The sequence below is a fragment of the Lissotriton helveticus genome, chromosome 11, assembly GCF_964261635.1.
Source record: "Lissotriton helveticus chromosome 11, aLisHel1.1, whole genome shotgun sequence".
Classification (NCBI taxonomy): Eukaryota; Metazoa; Chordata; class Amphibia; order Caudata; family Salamandridae; genus Lissotriton; species Lissotriton helveticus.
The window spans coordinates 945,362,299-945,376,663 of NC_136072.1; the positions used below are offsets into that span (position 1 = coordinate 945,362,299).

Consider the following 14,365-nt stretch of genomic DNA (forward strand, 5'->3'; position numbering starts at 1 on the left):
TAACCCCCTCCCCATTAATGGCACTGCTGGGCTATGTGAAGCCGCTCCAACCTGGTGTGCGCCGCTTTTCAGCCATTGCCCTACTTCTAGCCAAACGACCGCTCTCTAGACACTGGTGCAGTCCTGGGATCCTGGCGGTTAAGGCCTGGATGAAGGACCCAATATACGTTGACACTACCAGTGATATATATGCCTCCATGCATCCACCTTCTTCCAGGCCCAAAAACATTTGGCAGCCACTCCGATCTTACCTGCTTCTCCATCCTGAGGAGACTGAATGAATGTTGAATCAGTGTGGTACATAGAGCGTCCCCAAATGGATATATGAAGTTGATAATGAAATTTTGCCTATATTAATAATGATCTATCTGTATTGAATAACGTGTGCTCATACCAGTGCTATCAAGGATCCCTGGACAATTTATCCCTGTATGTTTGTTTGTTTGGACTCAACATGTTATTTACATTTTTCTGTTTGAAAATGCAATAAACACAATAAAAATAAAAATAAAAGATGGAATTTTACTGTTGACTGGGCCTTGTCCAGGGAGTTGAATGTCGACACAAACGTGCTGAGCTCTTTGACAAATGGGTCACCAATGGGTCTGCCCTGAGCCACCTGATCTGCCTTAGACGTGGCTAGTTCACCTAATTTGGGGTCCAGTTTGATACCCAATGACCTGTGCCTTTCAGTAGAAATGGTTCAATTGGCATTGTTGCGAAATATAATTGCTCTCTGTGCCCAATTGGAGTGGACCTCAGGTGGAATTTGGTCCCCCGACGCCTTAGTGTCCTCTCCCATATCAAAGATTTTAACCAACGGACCCGTGATATTCAATAGCTTACTTTGGCACGACCACAAAGAGCAGTCAGTGCCGTTCTTGGGGTCCTTATGGTACTTCGTTAAAAAGGTCGTCATAAGTGCATCAATCTCGGGTGTGACCGCCACCTCTCCCTCCAAAGTAGGGCGGGACACTCTGCCCTAAGCCGGGAACTGACCTCCTGGTCCAGTGGCTTACGCAGCCTACCAGCCACATAATTGGCCACTTTATGGCAGGGGACCCCCCCCAAGGAGTGGGAGTTTAAGAGCTCCTCAGGCTCTAGAAGGTCTGACTGCGCATCTCGTGGGACCCTTGCTGCAGGGCGGGAATCAGGGTGTAAAGAATGGAATGGACGCCAGGACCGGTCATGGTATGATTCGCCATATGACCCAGCAAGCAACTCATCTAAGGGCTGTGGAGCGGCTATTGGATCCATCTCGTCCACTGGTGTAAGATCAGCGTCATTCAGTGGGTGAGGGACCTGAGCCCCCAGATACGCCTTCTTAAGCCTTTCAAAGACTTCTAAATCCACCCCCTGGGATGGGGACGCTTATGTGGGTTCTCGGGGAGAAGGTCATGGGCCTGCTATGGAGGTTTTCGGGGCAAAGGGCCCAGAAATTCATCCCTCTGTGCAAGGGTTTGAAGGCATCGCTGTGCCAGGTCCAGCAGTTTCTTCTCCAGAGTAGTCATTGGTTCCAAGACGCTCTGACAGTGGAGGGGTCCACTCCGTCACAAAAGCCATCCATGACCGGGAAATACTGCACATCCTCCTCCTCCTCCTCTTAGTAGTCTCCAAATTCCTCAATGGCGTATATATAACAGTGCGCTAGCCGGCTGTAGGAGGTAGAAATAGGGAAGGGTGGCCGCTCACCAGGTAAGAGGGAGCAATAAAACTGGGAAATACCCAGAAGTCAACACAAGACCTGTGAAGGTGTCTATGCACAGGTAGGTACTGCTTCTGAGAGGGAAGTGTTAATGGCTAGTACCCAGCCTGGGTAGAGAAACCCAGCACAGTCAAAACCGAGCTAAACTGGTTGCAGGGACCAAGGCAGACCCAACGCACTCAGTTCATACGAGCTAAAGCAATTAAGGCAGTTAGATCAGCTTGGCCACTTATGCTAAAAGGCCAGTTTTGTTCCCTGCAACCTTACCACAAAGGGTTTTCTGCTCCAGGCCGGTCGGGGCTCTACATTACATTTGCCGGAACCACCGCCAAACTCCAGAAGAGACTCCAGCGGATCCAGAACGCCTCAGCTCGACTCATCCTGGACATCCCCCGTCGCAGCCACATCTCCGGACACCTGAAAGACCTGCACTGGCTCCCGGTCAACAAGAGAATCACCTTCCACCTCCTCACCCACGCACACAAAGCCCTGCACAACCAAGGCCCAGGATACCTCAACAGCCGCCTCAACGTCTACGCTCCCAATCGCCAGCTTCGATCGACCGGCCACGCCCTCGCCGCCGTCCCCCGCATCCGAAGAGCCACCACAGGGGGAAGGTCCTTCTCCTACATCGCCGCCAAGACCTGGAACTCCCTCCCAACCCACCTCCGCCTGACCCAGGACCACCTCGCCTTCAGGAAGCAGCTCAAGACCTGGCTGTTCGAGCAGTAGCGGACCCCCTCTCCCCCAGCACCTTGAGACCCTCCGGGTGAGTAGCGCGCTATACAAATGCTTTGATTGATTGACCAACAACGTGGGTGGACGCGCTCAGCTCAAATCCGTAACTGACGCAAACTCTGCTCCACGAAACAATCTAGTCTAACCCGTGGCGTGGGATGTGTGCACTCTAGTGGCTGACAGACTGCCACACTCTCCATCCCGGGCTTTCCTGATGGACTATAGAAACGTCAGGGTTTGGCTGCGAAGGAGCGTCAAAGTGTTCCTGCAGCCACGGAAACAAATCAGAAGCTTCACACCTGCAATAAAATCAATAACGCTTAACAAGAGACCAAGGCAATAAGGGAAAAATATGGGACTAGCGTCCCCGCACTCTTTTTAACATGGCTGCAGCAGCGAAGAAAGAGGAGGTTTGATGAGGGACAACGCTAGTCACAGGGGCTGGAAGTGCCTGAATGGGTGGACTTGTTTTTCTCCTGAACTTTATGGTGTCCCAGGGATCATGGGAAATTAAGTGCTTAGCCATTTACTGTTGGTTAACATGGCTGCTGTTTGAAAAATAGAGAAGAAAAAAATGCCTAATCCTTGCCTCAGTGTCCTGACATTGAATTCCCCTGTGAAATTTCACTCCACTTAATCATAAATTGGTTGGAATAGTTCACCGAATTTAACAGCCAGAAAGTCTGGACGAACAGTTGCGTAAGGAAAGAAGACCAATTCCCTGGACCTCCCCAACCCTATGACAAGCCACTGGGGAGATTGTAATGCTTCCCCTTGCCAGCCAGCATTCACCCCTTTTCTGGCCTACATTCTCGTACCCCCTAATACCCACTTTGCAAACCCCTCACCTTGTACTAGCCCCTGTGTAAAGATGTATCATCTCAGTGAGTTGAAGGAAAAGGACTTTATTGGTATAAGTACTCTAACTCAGCTTGTGGGAATGAACTGTCCTGACAAACAGCTTTCTTCAACTGACCACATACTCAACTCCAAGGTTCTAATATGACATATGACTTCTCAAATATATTGACAGGGTGGTACAATGCATGAGAGGCTATTGACCACATAGCTTCAAAGTATACTGTATACACCACAAGACTTCCCCCTCCTGATACAATAAAAACAAGTAAAAAAGTAATGGTACTAAGAGAATAGAAAATAGAAATAATTTTTCCTGAGATAAAGTGTACCTCAATTTTGTCATTGGAACCTACACCTTAAATATACGCATATATTCTTCATGCAATTACAAAGAGTTGAACATAAGATATAAACAAAAACGACTATAAAATATAATAGTGGCACCCTATAGGGATGCATGAAATAAAAAACATAATTCATATTAATTGATCACATATAAAATCATGCAATTTATCAAGTTTCTTCACCACTCGTCCAAATCTACTCCTTTTTATTAGGGATTGTGGACACACACTTATGTCACTGTTGTGAATCATTTCTAGTTCACTTGTCCCAACTTCTCCTCCTTCCACATCACTGTTGGACACCTACTCATTACTTAATTCACATTCTCCATTACTAGGAATCTCCTCTGAACTGCTACTACTTTACCCTGCAGGATGTGGTGTAGTAACTCCTATTTCCTGAAACTTTTCAGAACTACTGCCCCCGTCACCACTAGGCTGTATCGTAGTTTCACCTGTTGCTTCACAATCTACTACGCCCTTCGTATGTAGATCCATCAATTCACCACTTTTCATCAAACAATCATACTTCCTCCTTTCCTGCCCAGAAGTACACAGCCTTTCCACTCTTCACACAAGGAAATAGAAGAGAGATGCCAAACTTTCCCATCATTTAACTTGGCAGAATTGCAGTATACTTCAACAATGAAAGGTTTGGAAAAACGACTTTGGTCTTTTTTTATCATACATTTCCTTTTCACCCTATCTCTATCCCCAACCTTAATGGACACAGGTTTGGAACCACATAGATGAGCGAAACTGTTGAAAAAGGATCACACTTCTGTGACGTTTGGGGGAACAGCAAGTTGACTTATTAGATTGGGAGGCAATTCAACCTCTTAAACAAGGCTCATCAATTCATTCCTTTTTGAGAAACTTCTAAGCTGCACATGACGCTTAGCAACTAAGAAATAATAAAAGACTTGAGGAAGTTACGTTCAATTAACGAAACACGTGTAGGCTGCCTGTTGTATTTTCTCTTGGATATACGTACAGAAGAAACACTAACAACGAGTTTTGTAACATGTATCACTAATATGAGACTGTACAGACAATAATTGTGCAAAACATGTTATTAAAACAGCAAAGATATCTCACGTTTTGGATGCTCTCTTTATACAGTTAAATATTGGATGTTTATTTGAACCATTGAAAGTCGTGACTCCCTAAGAAGGTCAGGACTGGGAACGATCTCCCTTAGAAGCACTTGCTTCTATGTAAAACGAATATTTGAGTACTGAGGTACAATAACTTTCTAACTAGCTTCTTACAACTGATCTTTTGGGATTTCAGTTGAAGTCTACATCTGTGGTAGTGGGATGTCACTGTTAACTCGAGGGGCACCATCACCATACAGAAAATAATTTGTACTGCTACAACTAGTTACAATATAAACCACATTTTAGTATTGGAAGGACGACAGTCTGAACCACCACTACCTTTGCTGTACTATTGTGAAATTTTCCCACAAAGGACCAGCAGCATCAATGCCTGTTCTTTCCCATGGCATACTAGGGCTGATAACGGGATGTATATGTGTCCTAAATGTAGTGTGAGTTTTATCAGAATGTTCGCAGGACATACAATTCCTTATTTTCCTCTCAATTTGTAAGTCCAAACCAGGCCACCAAAAAGGGTTCTTGACCCTACTTTTTATTTTGCCACGCCCACATGTCCTTCATGTCATATGTATAAAATATTGGATCTATGACTAACTGGAGGGATTACTCTACCATTTCTCATAATCAAACCCCCTTCAAAAGTCAATTCATGTCTCAATTCTCTAAAAGTAACAGCCATCCTCATTTCTATTATACATCTCTTGATGGATTGTATCCTCATTCTGTGCTGGTAACCATTAATTCTCAGAAATACTTGGTACTTCCTCAAGGATGTTTGGTACACAAAACTTATTTTGTTCTGTTATGTCTTCTTCTTGTAACGGTAAAGGCATTGCCACTTAAGATGTCAGCCACTACGTTTTTTCACTCCTGGTACCTCATATAGTTGTAGTCTAATAGCCTTAATTAAATGCATGCAAGTCTTGGCGAAGCACTGTACAATCCTTTAGTTGTTAACACTTTAGTAAATGGTTTAATTACTGCGCAAAGGAATTCTATAACTCCAAGTGTACTGTCTGAATTGTTCCATGGCCCAGATGCAAGGTAATGCTTCTAGTTCAATGACAACATTTTTCTGTTCTGTGGGGGTGATTGAACGAGAAGCAAATGAAATGGTTCTATAAATCAAATTCATCTCTTTGTGACAAAACAGCTCCAATTCCTTTACCACTGGCGTCAGTGGTGACTATGCTATGCAAGTAAGGATCAAACCCTTGTAAGGGTGGAGCATTGCAAATGTCTAATTTGATAGTTAAATACGTTCTCACACTCCCCAAACCATTCAAATGTACTTCTAATTTTAAATAGCTGTCTTAACACACAAGTTTTATTAGAGAAGTCTTTCAAAAAATGTGCGTAAGATTCTACTAAACCCATGAATGCTCTAACATCATCCTCATTAGTTGGAGAGGGCGCCTCTTTGATAGCCTCCAGCAACTCATTCCTGGGTTTGATGCCTTCATCTGTAATTTCATGCCCCAAATATTTTACACTTTCTTTTGCAAACTTACACTTACTGATCTCCGCAGTCAAACTATTCTTTTTCAAAATTGTCATTACCTGTTTGAGTTTATGATCATGTTCTTCTCTCGTACTCCCCATCACCAAAATATCATCTTAGAATATTAATAAATCATTAACATCCTTAAAAGTTATGTGCATGAATCTCTGAAACATAGCTGCCGGCAAGGCTAACCCAAAAGGTACTCTTTTAAATCTATAACATCCAAATGGGGTTACGAATGTGGTGAGGCTTTTACTTTCTGGATGTAATGGGACCTGGTAGTACGCAGCACTGAGATCTGTAGTAGTAAACCATTTCTTGCCTTTCGTACGTGAAAGCATCTCACTGTTTTTAGTTAGGGGAAATTTGGTCAATTAAAGATTTTGTTCAATTCTCTAAGATCGATGCACAATCTTAACTCTTTCCATTAGATTTCTTGGCCTTCCCAACTGCTCCAACCCACTCAGCTACCTTTACCTGTTCAATTATGCCTTCATCCTGAAGCTTCTGCAGTTTTTTCTCAACCTCATCTTTTATAGAAAAAGGAATATTCCTAAACTTGTGAATGCAAGGTTCCACCCTGGATTTTAGCAGAATTTTGTGCTGAAACCCTTTACGATTTCCTATTTTCCCAGAGAACATTCTTGAATTTTTGTTAATGGGCCCAGAACATCCAATAATTTGTCCTGACCGAAGTGCAAGGAGATCTATCCCCTGACAAATTTGGTGATAAAAATGGCCTTTATGCAATCTATCTCTATGATTAAAGCTAGCCTACCTTTGAGGGAAGGTGTTGAGCACTCGACCTTGTGTCGCACTCTGACTTCCTTGTACATGGGTTTTCGAATAAGTGTGTTCATGTACTGAGCTACTGTGGCCACCCGGTCCATTCTGAAGACCCTGGGTGGAAAATATTCTCTGTGTCCAACATAACCTTAGGCCCTTTAGCCCTGACAACTCCCTCACTGGGGTTGGCACACCCTAGATTTATATGTGCCCCTCCTCCAGTCACCATGGTCTGTTAGCCCCCGGTTTGTCACAAAAATCCTCATACGAATCAGGATTCTCTGAATTTTCCCTATCATTGTGTTCTCTCAAATGGGTTAAATCTCTATCCTCTCCAGGGGTATTCTTAGGATGACTACTGTCCTTAACATCTTCCACAATGATAGCTCGCCTTTTAAAAATGGCTTACCTTGATGTATCAAAAGCACTTAGAGAAGGGGAGGAGTTGTCCCTGTTGGCCTTAACATTACCAGCTGTTTTTTGCCCCCCTGAGATTCCACAGCTCGAGTGTGCCTTGTGCCTTTCTCTATATTTTGTGTTCTACTGCTTGGAGCTGAATTTGCCTGAACCAGGGTTCTAAAGTGGCCGACCTTTCTTTCTGTGAAAATGTATCAATAGCATCCACAAACTCCTTAGTGAGTGGGAGGAAGTATTAAACATCATTTACCTTCCGCAAGAACTCTTCCGTCCTAACACGTATCTTTCTACAGATGAAGTAAACCTAGTAAAGCATCGGTGGCTCCTATTCACATTTAAAGGGGGTTCTCCTAGTGTCCTTCTAAGGAGCAGTGCTCATGTAGTATCTGGTTCACCCCTCCAAATCTGCATTTCCCCAGGGATGTAAAGGGCCCTTTAATAATGGTGAGGTTGTGGACACCCATAAATATCCCCTCAACAGGATGTGTAGTGCAAGGAGAGTAATATTCTTTCTCCTCCATAGTTCTAAGCCACCCTGGAGGTTAAGATGTATTATTTGTGTGTTAACCTGCCAGTCACACTCCCTCTCCAGTATCTCATTGTTCTCGTTCTGCTCGAGCAGAAGTATAGACTAACTAAACATAGTGGAGATTGTCATCTGTGCCAGAGCATCTGCTGGCCCCCTGGGTGTTGTGGGCCGCTACCGTGCCCTCGTTTTGCAGAGCTGCATCCAATTCACAATGAGGCTCTGCATAGCGAGCATTTCTCTGCGGAGCTCCTAGCTTGGCCCCTGTTATTTAGCAGAAGAGGTTTAAGACACTTAACTGCCCCATGCATCCACCAGAAATGTGTCTGGCACAAATGAAAACTCAGAGGGACCTGCAAGAAATGGTTAGTCAGCTCCAGTGTAACCCCATATTATCCAATAACTCATCCTTTCACAGCTTTCTTGTATTTATATAGACTGACAGGATATAAATGACTCTGTGGCTATTTCAAGTATTCATAGTAATGGAAGACCTTTTATTGATCTAGGTAATGTTTATTATTGGACTTATGAGCAAATAAATGAAGAAAGTTAATGCATAATCTGAGCCTTCGGCCCTGACAAAGATTTAGGATTGACAGATTCATCACAGATTATTCCCAGACACTGGGAAAGAGGAGAGTTGGAATGTTGGAGTATCGAATGAATGAATATATAGTAGCACCTACAAACACTTCCCTTAAAGGAGCACTGAGAGAAATTGAAAATGGCAAAATGAATATAATCTCCACTGGAATACACTCCCAATCCATAGCACAACCCTGACTTTTGGCTATTACCACTGAACAGGAGGTTTTGGTGCATGAACTGTATAATTTGACCATACAAACAAGAAAGGATTATGAGAAAATAGAAATCCTCTCTGATTTTAACTTGACCATAAGGTGTTGTTTTCTCCCCATAAAAAGCAACAAACTCTGCGTAGAGGTAAACAAAAAACACTCCCACTAATAGACCGGATATTTAGATCATCAATACATATTGCAATTCAGTCTGTCCTAGAAAAGATCTTAAATCTACTAGAGAAGTTTGCTAAAGACTGGGATTATAATATTAACATAACGTGTATTTGTAAAGCGCACATTCACCTAAAAGGGTATCTTGGTGCTGAATAACAGATGTTTATTGACTTGATCACGCTGATCTTATAGACACCAGGGTGGCACATTTATTAACTTTTGCTGCAATGCAGTGCAGCAACCAAAGTTGTTCTGCAGCATTGCACTGAATGGTTGAGAAAAAACAGTGTCTTATCTACTAAGGTGTGGCACATTTTTTCTCCCCCTGTGCTGGCTCCAAGGGAGAAAGCGGAACTTGAATATTCCAAAGGAAAAAGGTGTCAAGAGAATAAAAAAGGCTTCAAACAATCTAATTTGAGGACTGTAATTTAAGATCTGATAGAGACATCTAGCCACAGATTCCTTACCTTTGAATTTCCCAGGCGTCACATTGGATACAGAAGATTTTTCTTTGAGCAATACTCCTGCGCACCGGTAGATGGCGTCCATTGCCTCCATGTGACATCGTCAGTGTCGTCCGCACCATTGTGGTGTCTGCGTAACCTATATAGACACCACCTCGGCACGCTGATGTCCGTTCTTTTCTTTCCGCGTCAGCCAGCACAGATCCGTGAAGAGAGCTACCCTTTGTCGCTTTTTAACAGGCTAATTTCCCTTTTTGTTGCCCTTTTTCGATGTGTAGGTTTTTTCCTCATGTCAAAGAAGACTTCTGGTATCAAGCTGTGCGGCACTTGTTCCATGCCATGTCGGTCACAGACCCACACCTGGTTTGTCTCTGGTGCCTGGAGCGCGACCACAGATCGAAGTCATACTCCAACTGCTGGATCATGGCTCTGGAAGCTTTTAGAGAGCGTCCCTAAAGCTGCTGTGGCCTGGCACTCAGCACTGCATTGTTCGCCCTGGAGGTCTCATTTTCGGCTGAGAGGAAGGACCAGGCACCGCTACGGGAGTCCTAAGTCTTTGTCCTCCCACTCGAAGTCATGGAGCTGGTCAGGTAAGAAGCACAGAGACCCAAGAAGCAAAGCCTGCTTTGGCTTCTCCCAATCGATCGTCCGACTTGATGGAGGAGTCTTGGCGATCTAGGCTCCGTTTCTTGGAACCTGCGCCTGAGTTGGCTCTGCACTTCCCAGCCTTTCTGGGAGCTGGAATGAACCCTGCTCAGCTCAAGGAAATTTATGATGCCACGTTCCTCATATTTGGGTGACCTGGCCCTTTGGGCCCCAGAGGATGAGAGGGCTTCATCGGGTTCGGGTCTAGCCCCTGTGCCGCTGATCCCTCTTGCATCTGGCGATAAATCCAGACCAATGCTGGTCGTACCACTCTGACCTTCCCTGGCGCTGGTCTCGACGCTGAGACTCCGACACCATTGGTGCTCACTGGTAGAGCTAGTCCCATTCTTCTTCCCTAAGACCTGGAGCCGACTTGGCGGCGTACCAGTGCCAATAGAAGCCTTAGGTGCTAGGTAGTTTTCTCAGCCCTATTCTGAAGGACTAGGTATGGGGGAAGATTGGGAGGGGTCGGTGGAACATTTACAAGACCCAGCCTTATCAAGAAAAGGACTGGTATGAAAACTTGGGTGAGGCCAGCAGATTGGATAGCTCTCCAGTTTCTGCCCTGCTTTCTCTCCCTACCCTGGCAATGGAGGAGGGAGCATCATACGTTATGATGGTGTGAAGGACAGCTGAGGTCCTGAGCTTTCAGCTCCCTTCCGTGGCAGTCAAGACGAACATCCGCGTTCCCTTCCGCACCTCCGGATAGGGAATCCAAAAAGATGGGTAAGAAACTTTTTTTCTTCCGCCAGCGATCAGTGAACAGCCCATGTTTATTGGGCTGTTATTCCCACACTTTGTGGGAAACAGTTACGCAAGTGCTGCCACAGGTCCCCGACGAGGCCTAGGCCATCCTCTCCAAAGCAGTATCAGACAGGAGAGATGTGGCAAAGTTTGCCATTTGTTGTGGTCTCTATGCGACCATTCGCTGGACAGATCGATTTAATCAATGGTGGCTTTTTGACGCCACGCTTGGATTGACGATTTCTGGCTTTTGAGGGTGTCCAGGCCTCACTTCGGAGACCCGTCAGACATGGCGGTGGAGCATTAAGGACTCACGGTCTACGGCCAAGTTTTGGGCCTCTGTGACCACTCATCCCCAGTCTGCCTTTCGCCCCTTCTGTGGCTACGGAAGGGGCTTGCAAACGTGGCAGTCATATCCCAGCCACAAGACGGCGCAACTTTCAACAACCGCTACGAGACAGTGGGCATGGCTGGTTCTGACCTCGTGGAATGGGTTTAGATCTGGCATCCGTGGCGTGGTTTCCCCTGACGTTTTGCCTCTGCCTCCTGTATTTCTGACTGTGTGCTGGACTTCGTTTTTGCTGGTTTAGGTGCTCTGAGCACTTCGCCACTGCTAATCAGTGCCAAAGTGCAAGTGCTCTGTGTGTAAATTGTAATACTGATTGGTTCTCCAAGATTTGCATATTGATTTACTGGTAAGTCCCTAGTAGAGTGCACTGTGTGTATCCAAGGCCTGTAACTTAAAGGCTACCAGTGGGCCTGCAGCACTGGTTGTTTCCCCGACACAAGTAGCCTTTCAAATAGGGGTTGGCGGAATTTGCGTAGTCTCGTTACGCAAAGCTCCGCGTAATGGTAAAAAATCTCAGCGAGCCCGCAAAAGTTCAGCGAACATGTGAAATTGCTTGTTCTGCCCATTCGCGATGCTTTCTTCTTGTTCGCGAACGCTGTTTGCGTGCTTGGGGAGATATCTTGCAAACACGCATTTTGAAAGCACGAACAAGCAAAAAATTCCGCGAAGCCGTGGATCGCAGAATTTTGGGCAATTCAGCGTTCTCTGCGGAATGTGAAATTACCCAAATTCGCAAATTATGCGAGCGGAATGGAATTTACCGTCCAGGCCTACTTTCAAATGTATCTCAGACCTGCCACTGCAGTGTTTGTGCACACAGTTTTACCTGCCATGTCGAACTGGCAAGGGCACCTGCTTGCCAGGCCGTAACCTTCCCTATATTTGCATGTAAGTAACCCCTAAGGTAGGCCCAATGTGCCCCCTTGGGCAGGGTGCAGTGTATTTTAAAGGTAGGACATGTACTGGTGTGATTTACTTGTCCTGATATCGAAATACCGTCTGTTTTGTTTTTTACTATTGCGAAGACTAGCTCTTCCATAGGCTATCATTGGAGTTGCACTGTACTGTTTTACATGTGTAACTTTCATTTGGGAACAGCTAGAGGTTTGGAGTTTAGGCTCTCTTAACTCAGGATTTAATAACACCTTTTAGTAGTGGTGGTTTTTAAATTGTGTGTTTGAAAATGCCGCTTTTAGAAAGTGGGCATTTTCTTCTGTTTAACCATCCTGTGTGCCTCTGCCTGTTTGTGTAGTCACAGTCTCACAGCATCACCCGCCCTGCGTCGCAGTATGGAACTGATGCATCACCTTCTCTGCGCATAAAGAACCGATGCATCACCTTCCCTGCTGCTGTTTTTCCATGTGATTTTGACGCATCCCAGTTACTTTGTGCTAAAAATGATGCATCCATAGTTTCCTATGGATAGAACTGTTTTTTTTCCTTCTGAAAGTCATATTTTGATATCTGTATGTTGGATTTTTGTTGTTTTGTTCTTGTTTGGTGTAGAGAAAGATACTGTATTCTAAACGTGTGTGGTGTCCACTTGTGGTGTTTTCACTGTGTTACTGTGGGTTATATGCAAATTCTTTACAGATTGGCTCTGTAGTCTATAGATTGGCTGTGAAGACTAGCCCGACTGCTCTGTGCAACTGTCCACATTTGGGTAGGGTGCATATCATTGCCATCTAAAGACACCCCATTTCTAACAGGTGTTCAGAGGTTGTGTCAATCCACCCAGCCTTTTGCAATCTCAGTACGGCCCTTCAAGATCATGGGTAGCAAGTTGGTGGCAGGATCAACCATCACCTTCACCACTGGCAGAACATATCCTTGGACATGTGAGTCCTCCAGATAGGCCGAAGGGGCTACTCCCTCCCCTTCGAGATTACCTCTCCCTCCATGCCTCAAATTTACGAGCGGCTGATGGAGGTTCACCTGACTTTGCTTCAGGAGGAAATTATGATTCTCTTGGCCAAAAGAGAGATAAAGAGGGTTCCAACGCCAGACGTAGCCTGTGGTTGTTATTCCCACTACTTTCTTGTCCCAAAGATGGAAAAGGGCCTGCGCCCTATCCTAGATCTCCAAGCCCTCAACTACTTCCTCAAAAAGGAAAAGTTCAAGTTGCTCACTCTAGCTCAGGTTTTGTCTGTCCTGGACCCAGGTGACTGGATGGTAGCGTTGGACTTGCAGGACGCCTATTTTCACATTCCCGTCCTGCCTGCTATTCAGCGCTAGTCCATTGTGATACCTTAGTATTGTATATGACTAATCTGCCTGTTCTGGTGCATGGATTTGTGTGCTTACACTAATTCCCACTTGATTTAGGACAAAGAGAACATCTGCCTTTGTATTCTCCATACATTTGAAAAATGGCATGTTCTACTTTAATATGACTTCATGAAGATAATTGCATTTTTTTTAAATAGTGTATTTTGCTATTAGAATGTATTAAAACAATTAGATATTTTTTTGTATTTGTGTGTTGTGTATGCTTCAGAGTTGTTCTACTGTACATAAGGTTTTTAATTATGTATCATCCAATGTTTAGTATCAGGTTGGGCAACTGTATTCTGTGGCAGAAGCAAGTAAAAATGAAACTGGAGGAGGTGAAGGAATTGAGGTCTTAAAGAACGAGCCATATGAAAAAGATGGAGAAAAGGGACAGTATACGCACAAGATATATCATTTGAAAAGGTAAGTCTTTTTTTCAAATAATTTCTATTTAGAGTATTTTTTAATAGTAAACAGAATTTCATGCCTGCATTACAATACAATATTTTAAGGTTATCTGCATTTATGAACTTTCAAACATTTCCCATTATTACAGACCTTCTGTGTAAGAAGGTTATTGCAGTGTCTTATCATGGTACTCTCTGCCCATTAACATGTTCCTACCCTCTTAGCACGAAACTTGGGGGTCATGATCGATCCGGCCCTTGCTATGGGTCAGCAAGTCAACAGGACCCTCTCCACTTGCTGGGGCATTATTAAGATCTTGCGGAAGATTAAGCACTATCTGTCCGTACAAGCCCGGAAGCAAATTGTGGTTGCATTGATAGCCTCTCGGCTTGATTATTGCAATGCCCTATATGCTGGAGTAAATAAATGCTTGTTACAAAGACTTCAAACTGTGCAAAATGCCGCGGCGAAGTTTGTACTGGACTTGCCTAGGAGGTCATCA

General features: G+C 44.6%; 1 protein-coding gene across 1 annotated transcript in view; it reads left to right on the top strand.

Moving 5' to 3' along the window:
• PITPNB (phosphatidylinositol transfer protein beta) overlaps positions 1-14,365 on the top strand; it is a 463,503-nt gene that overhangs the window by 156,524 nt on the left and 292,614 nt on the right. The window contains exon 3 of the mRNA XM_078667295.1: positions 13,733-13,878. Within this exon, the coding sequence (XP_078523421.1) occupies positions 13,733-13,878 (146 nt within the window). The remainder of the gene's footprint in view (positions 1-13,732; positions 13,879-14,365) is intronic.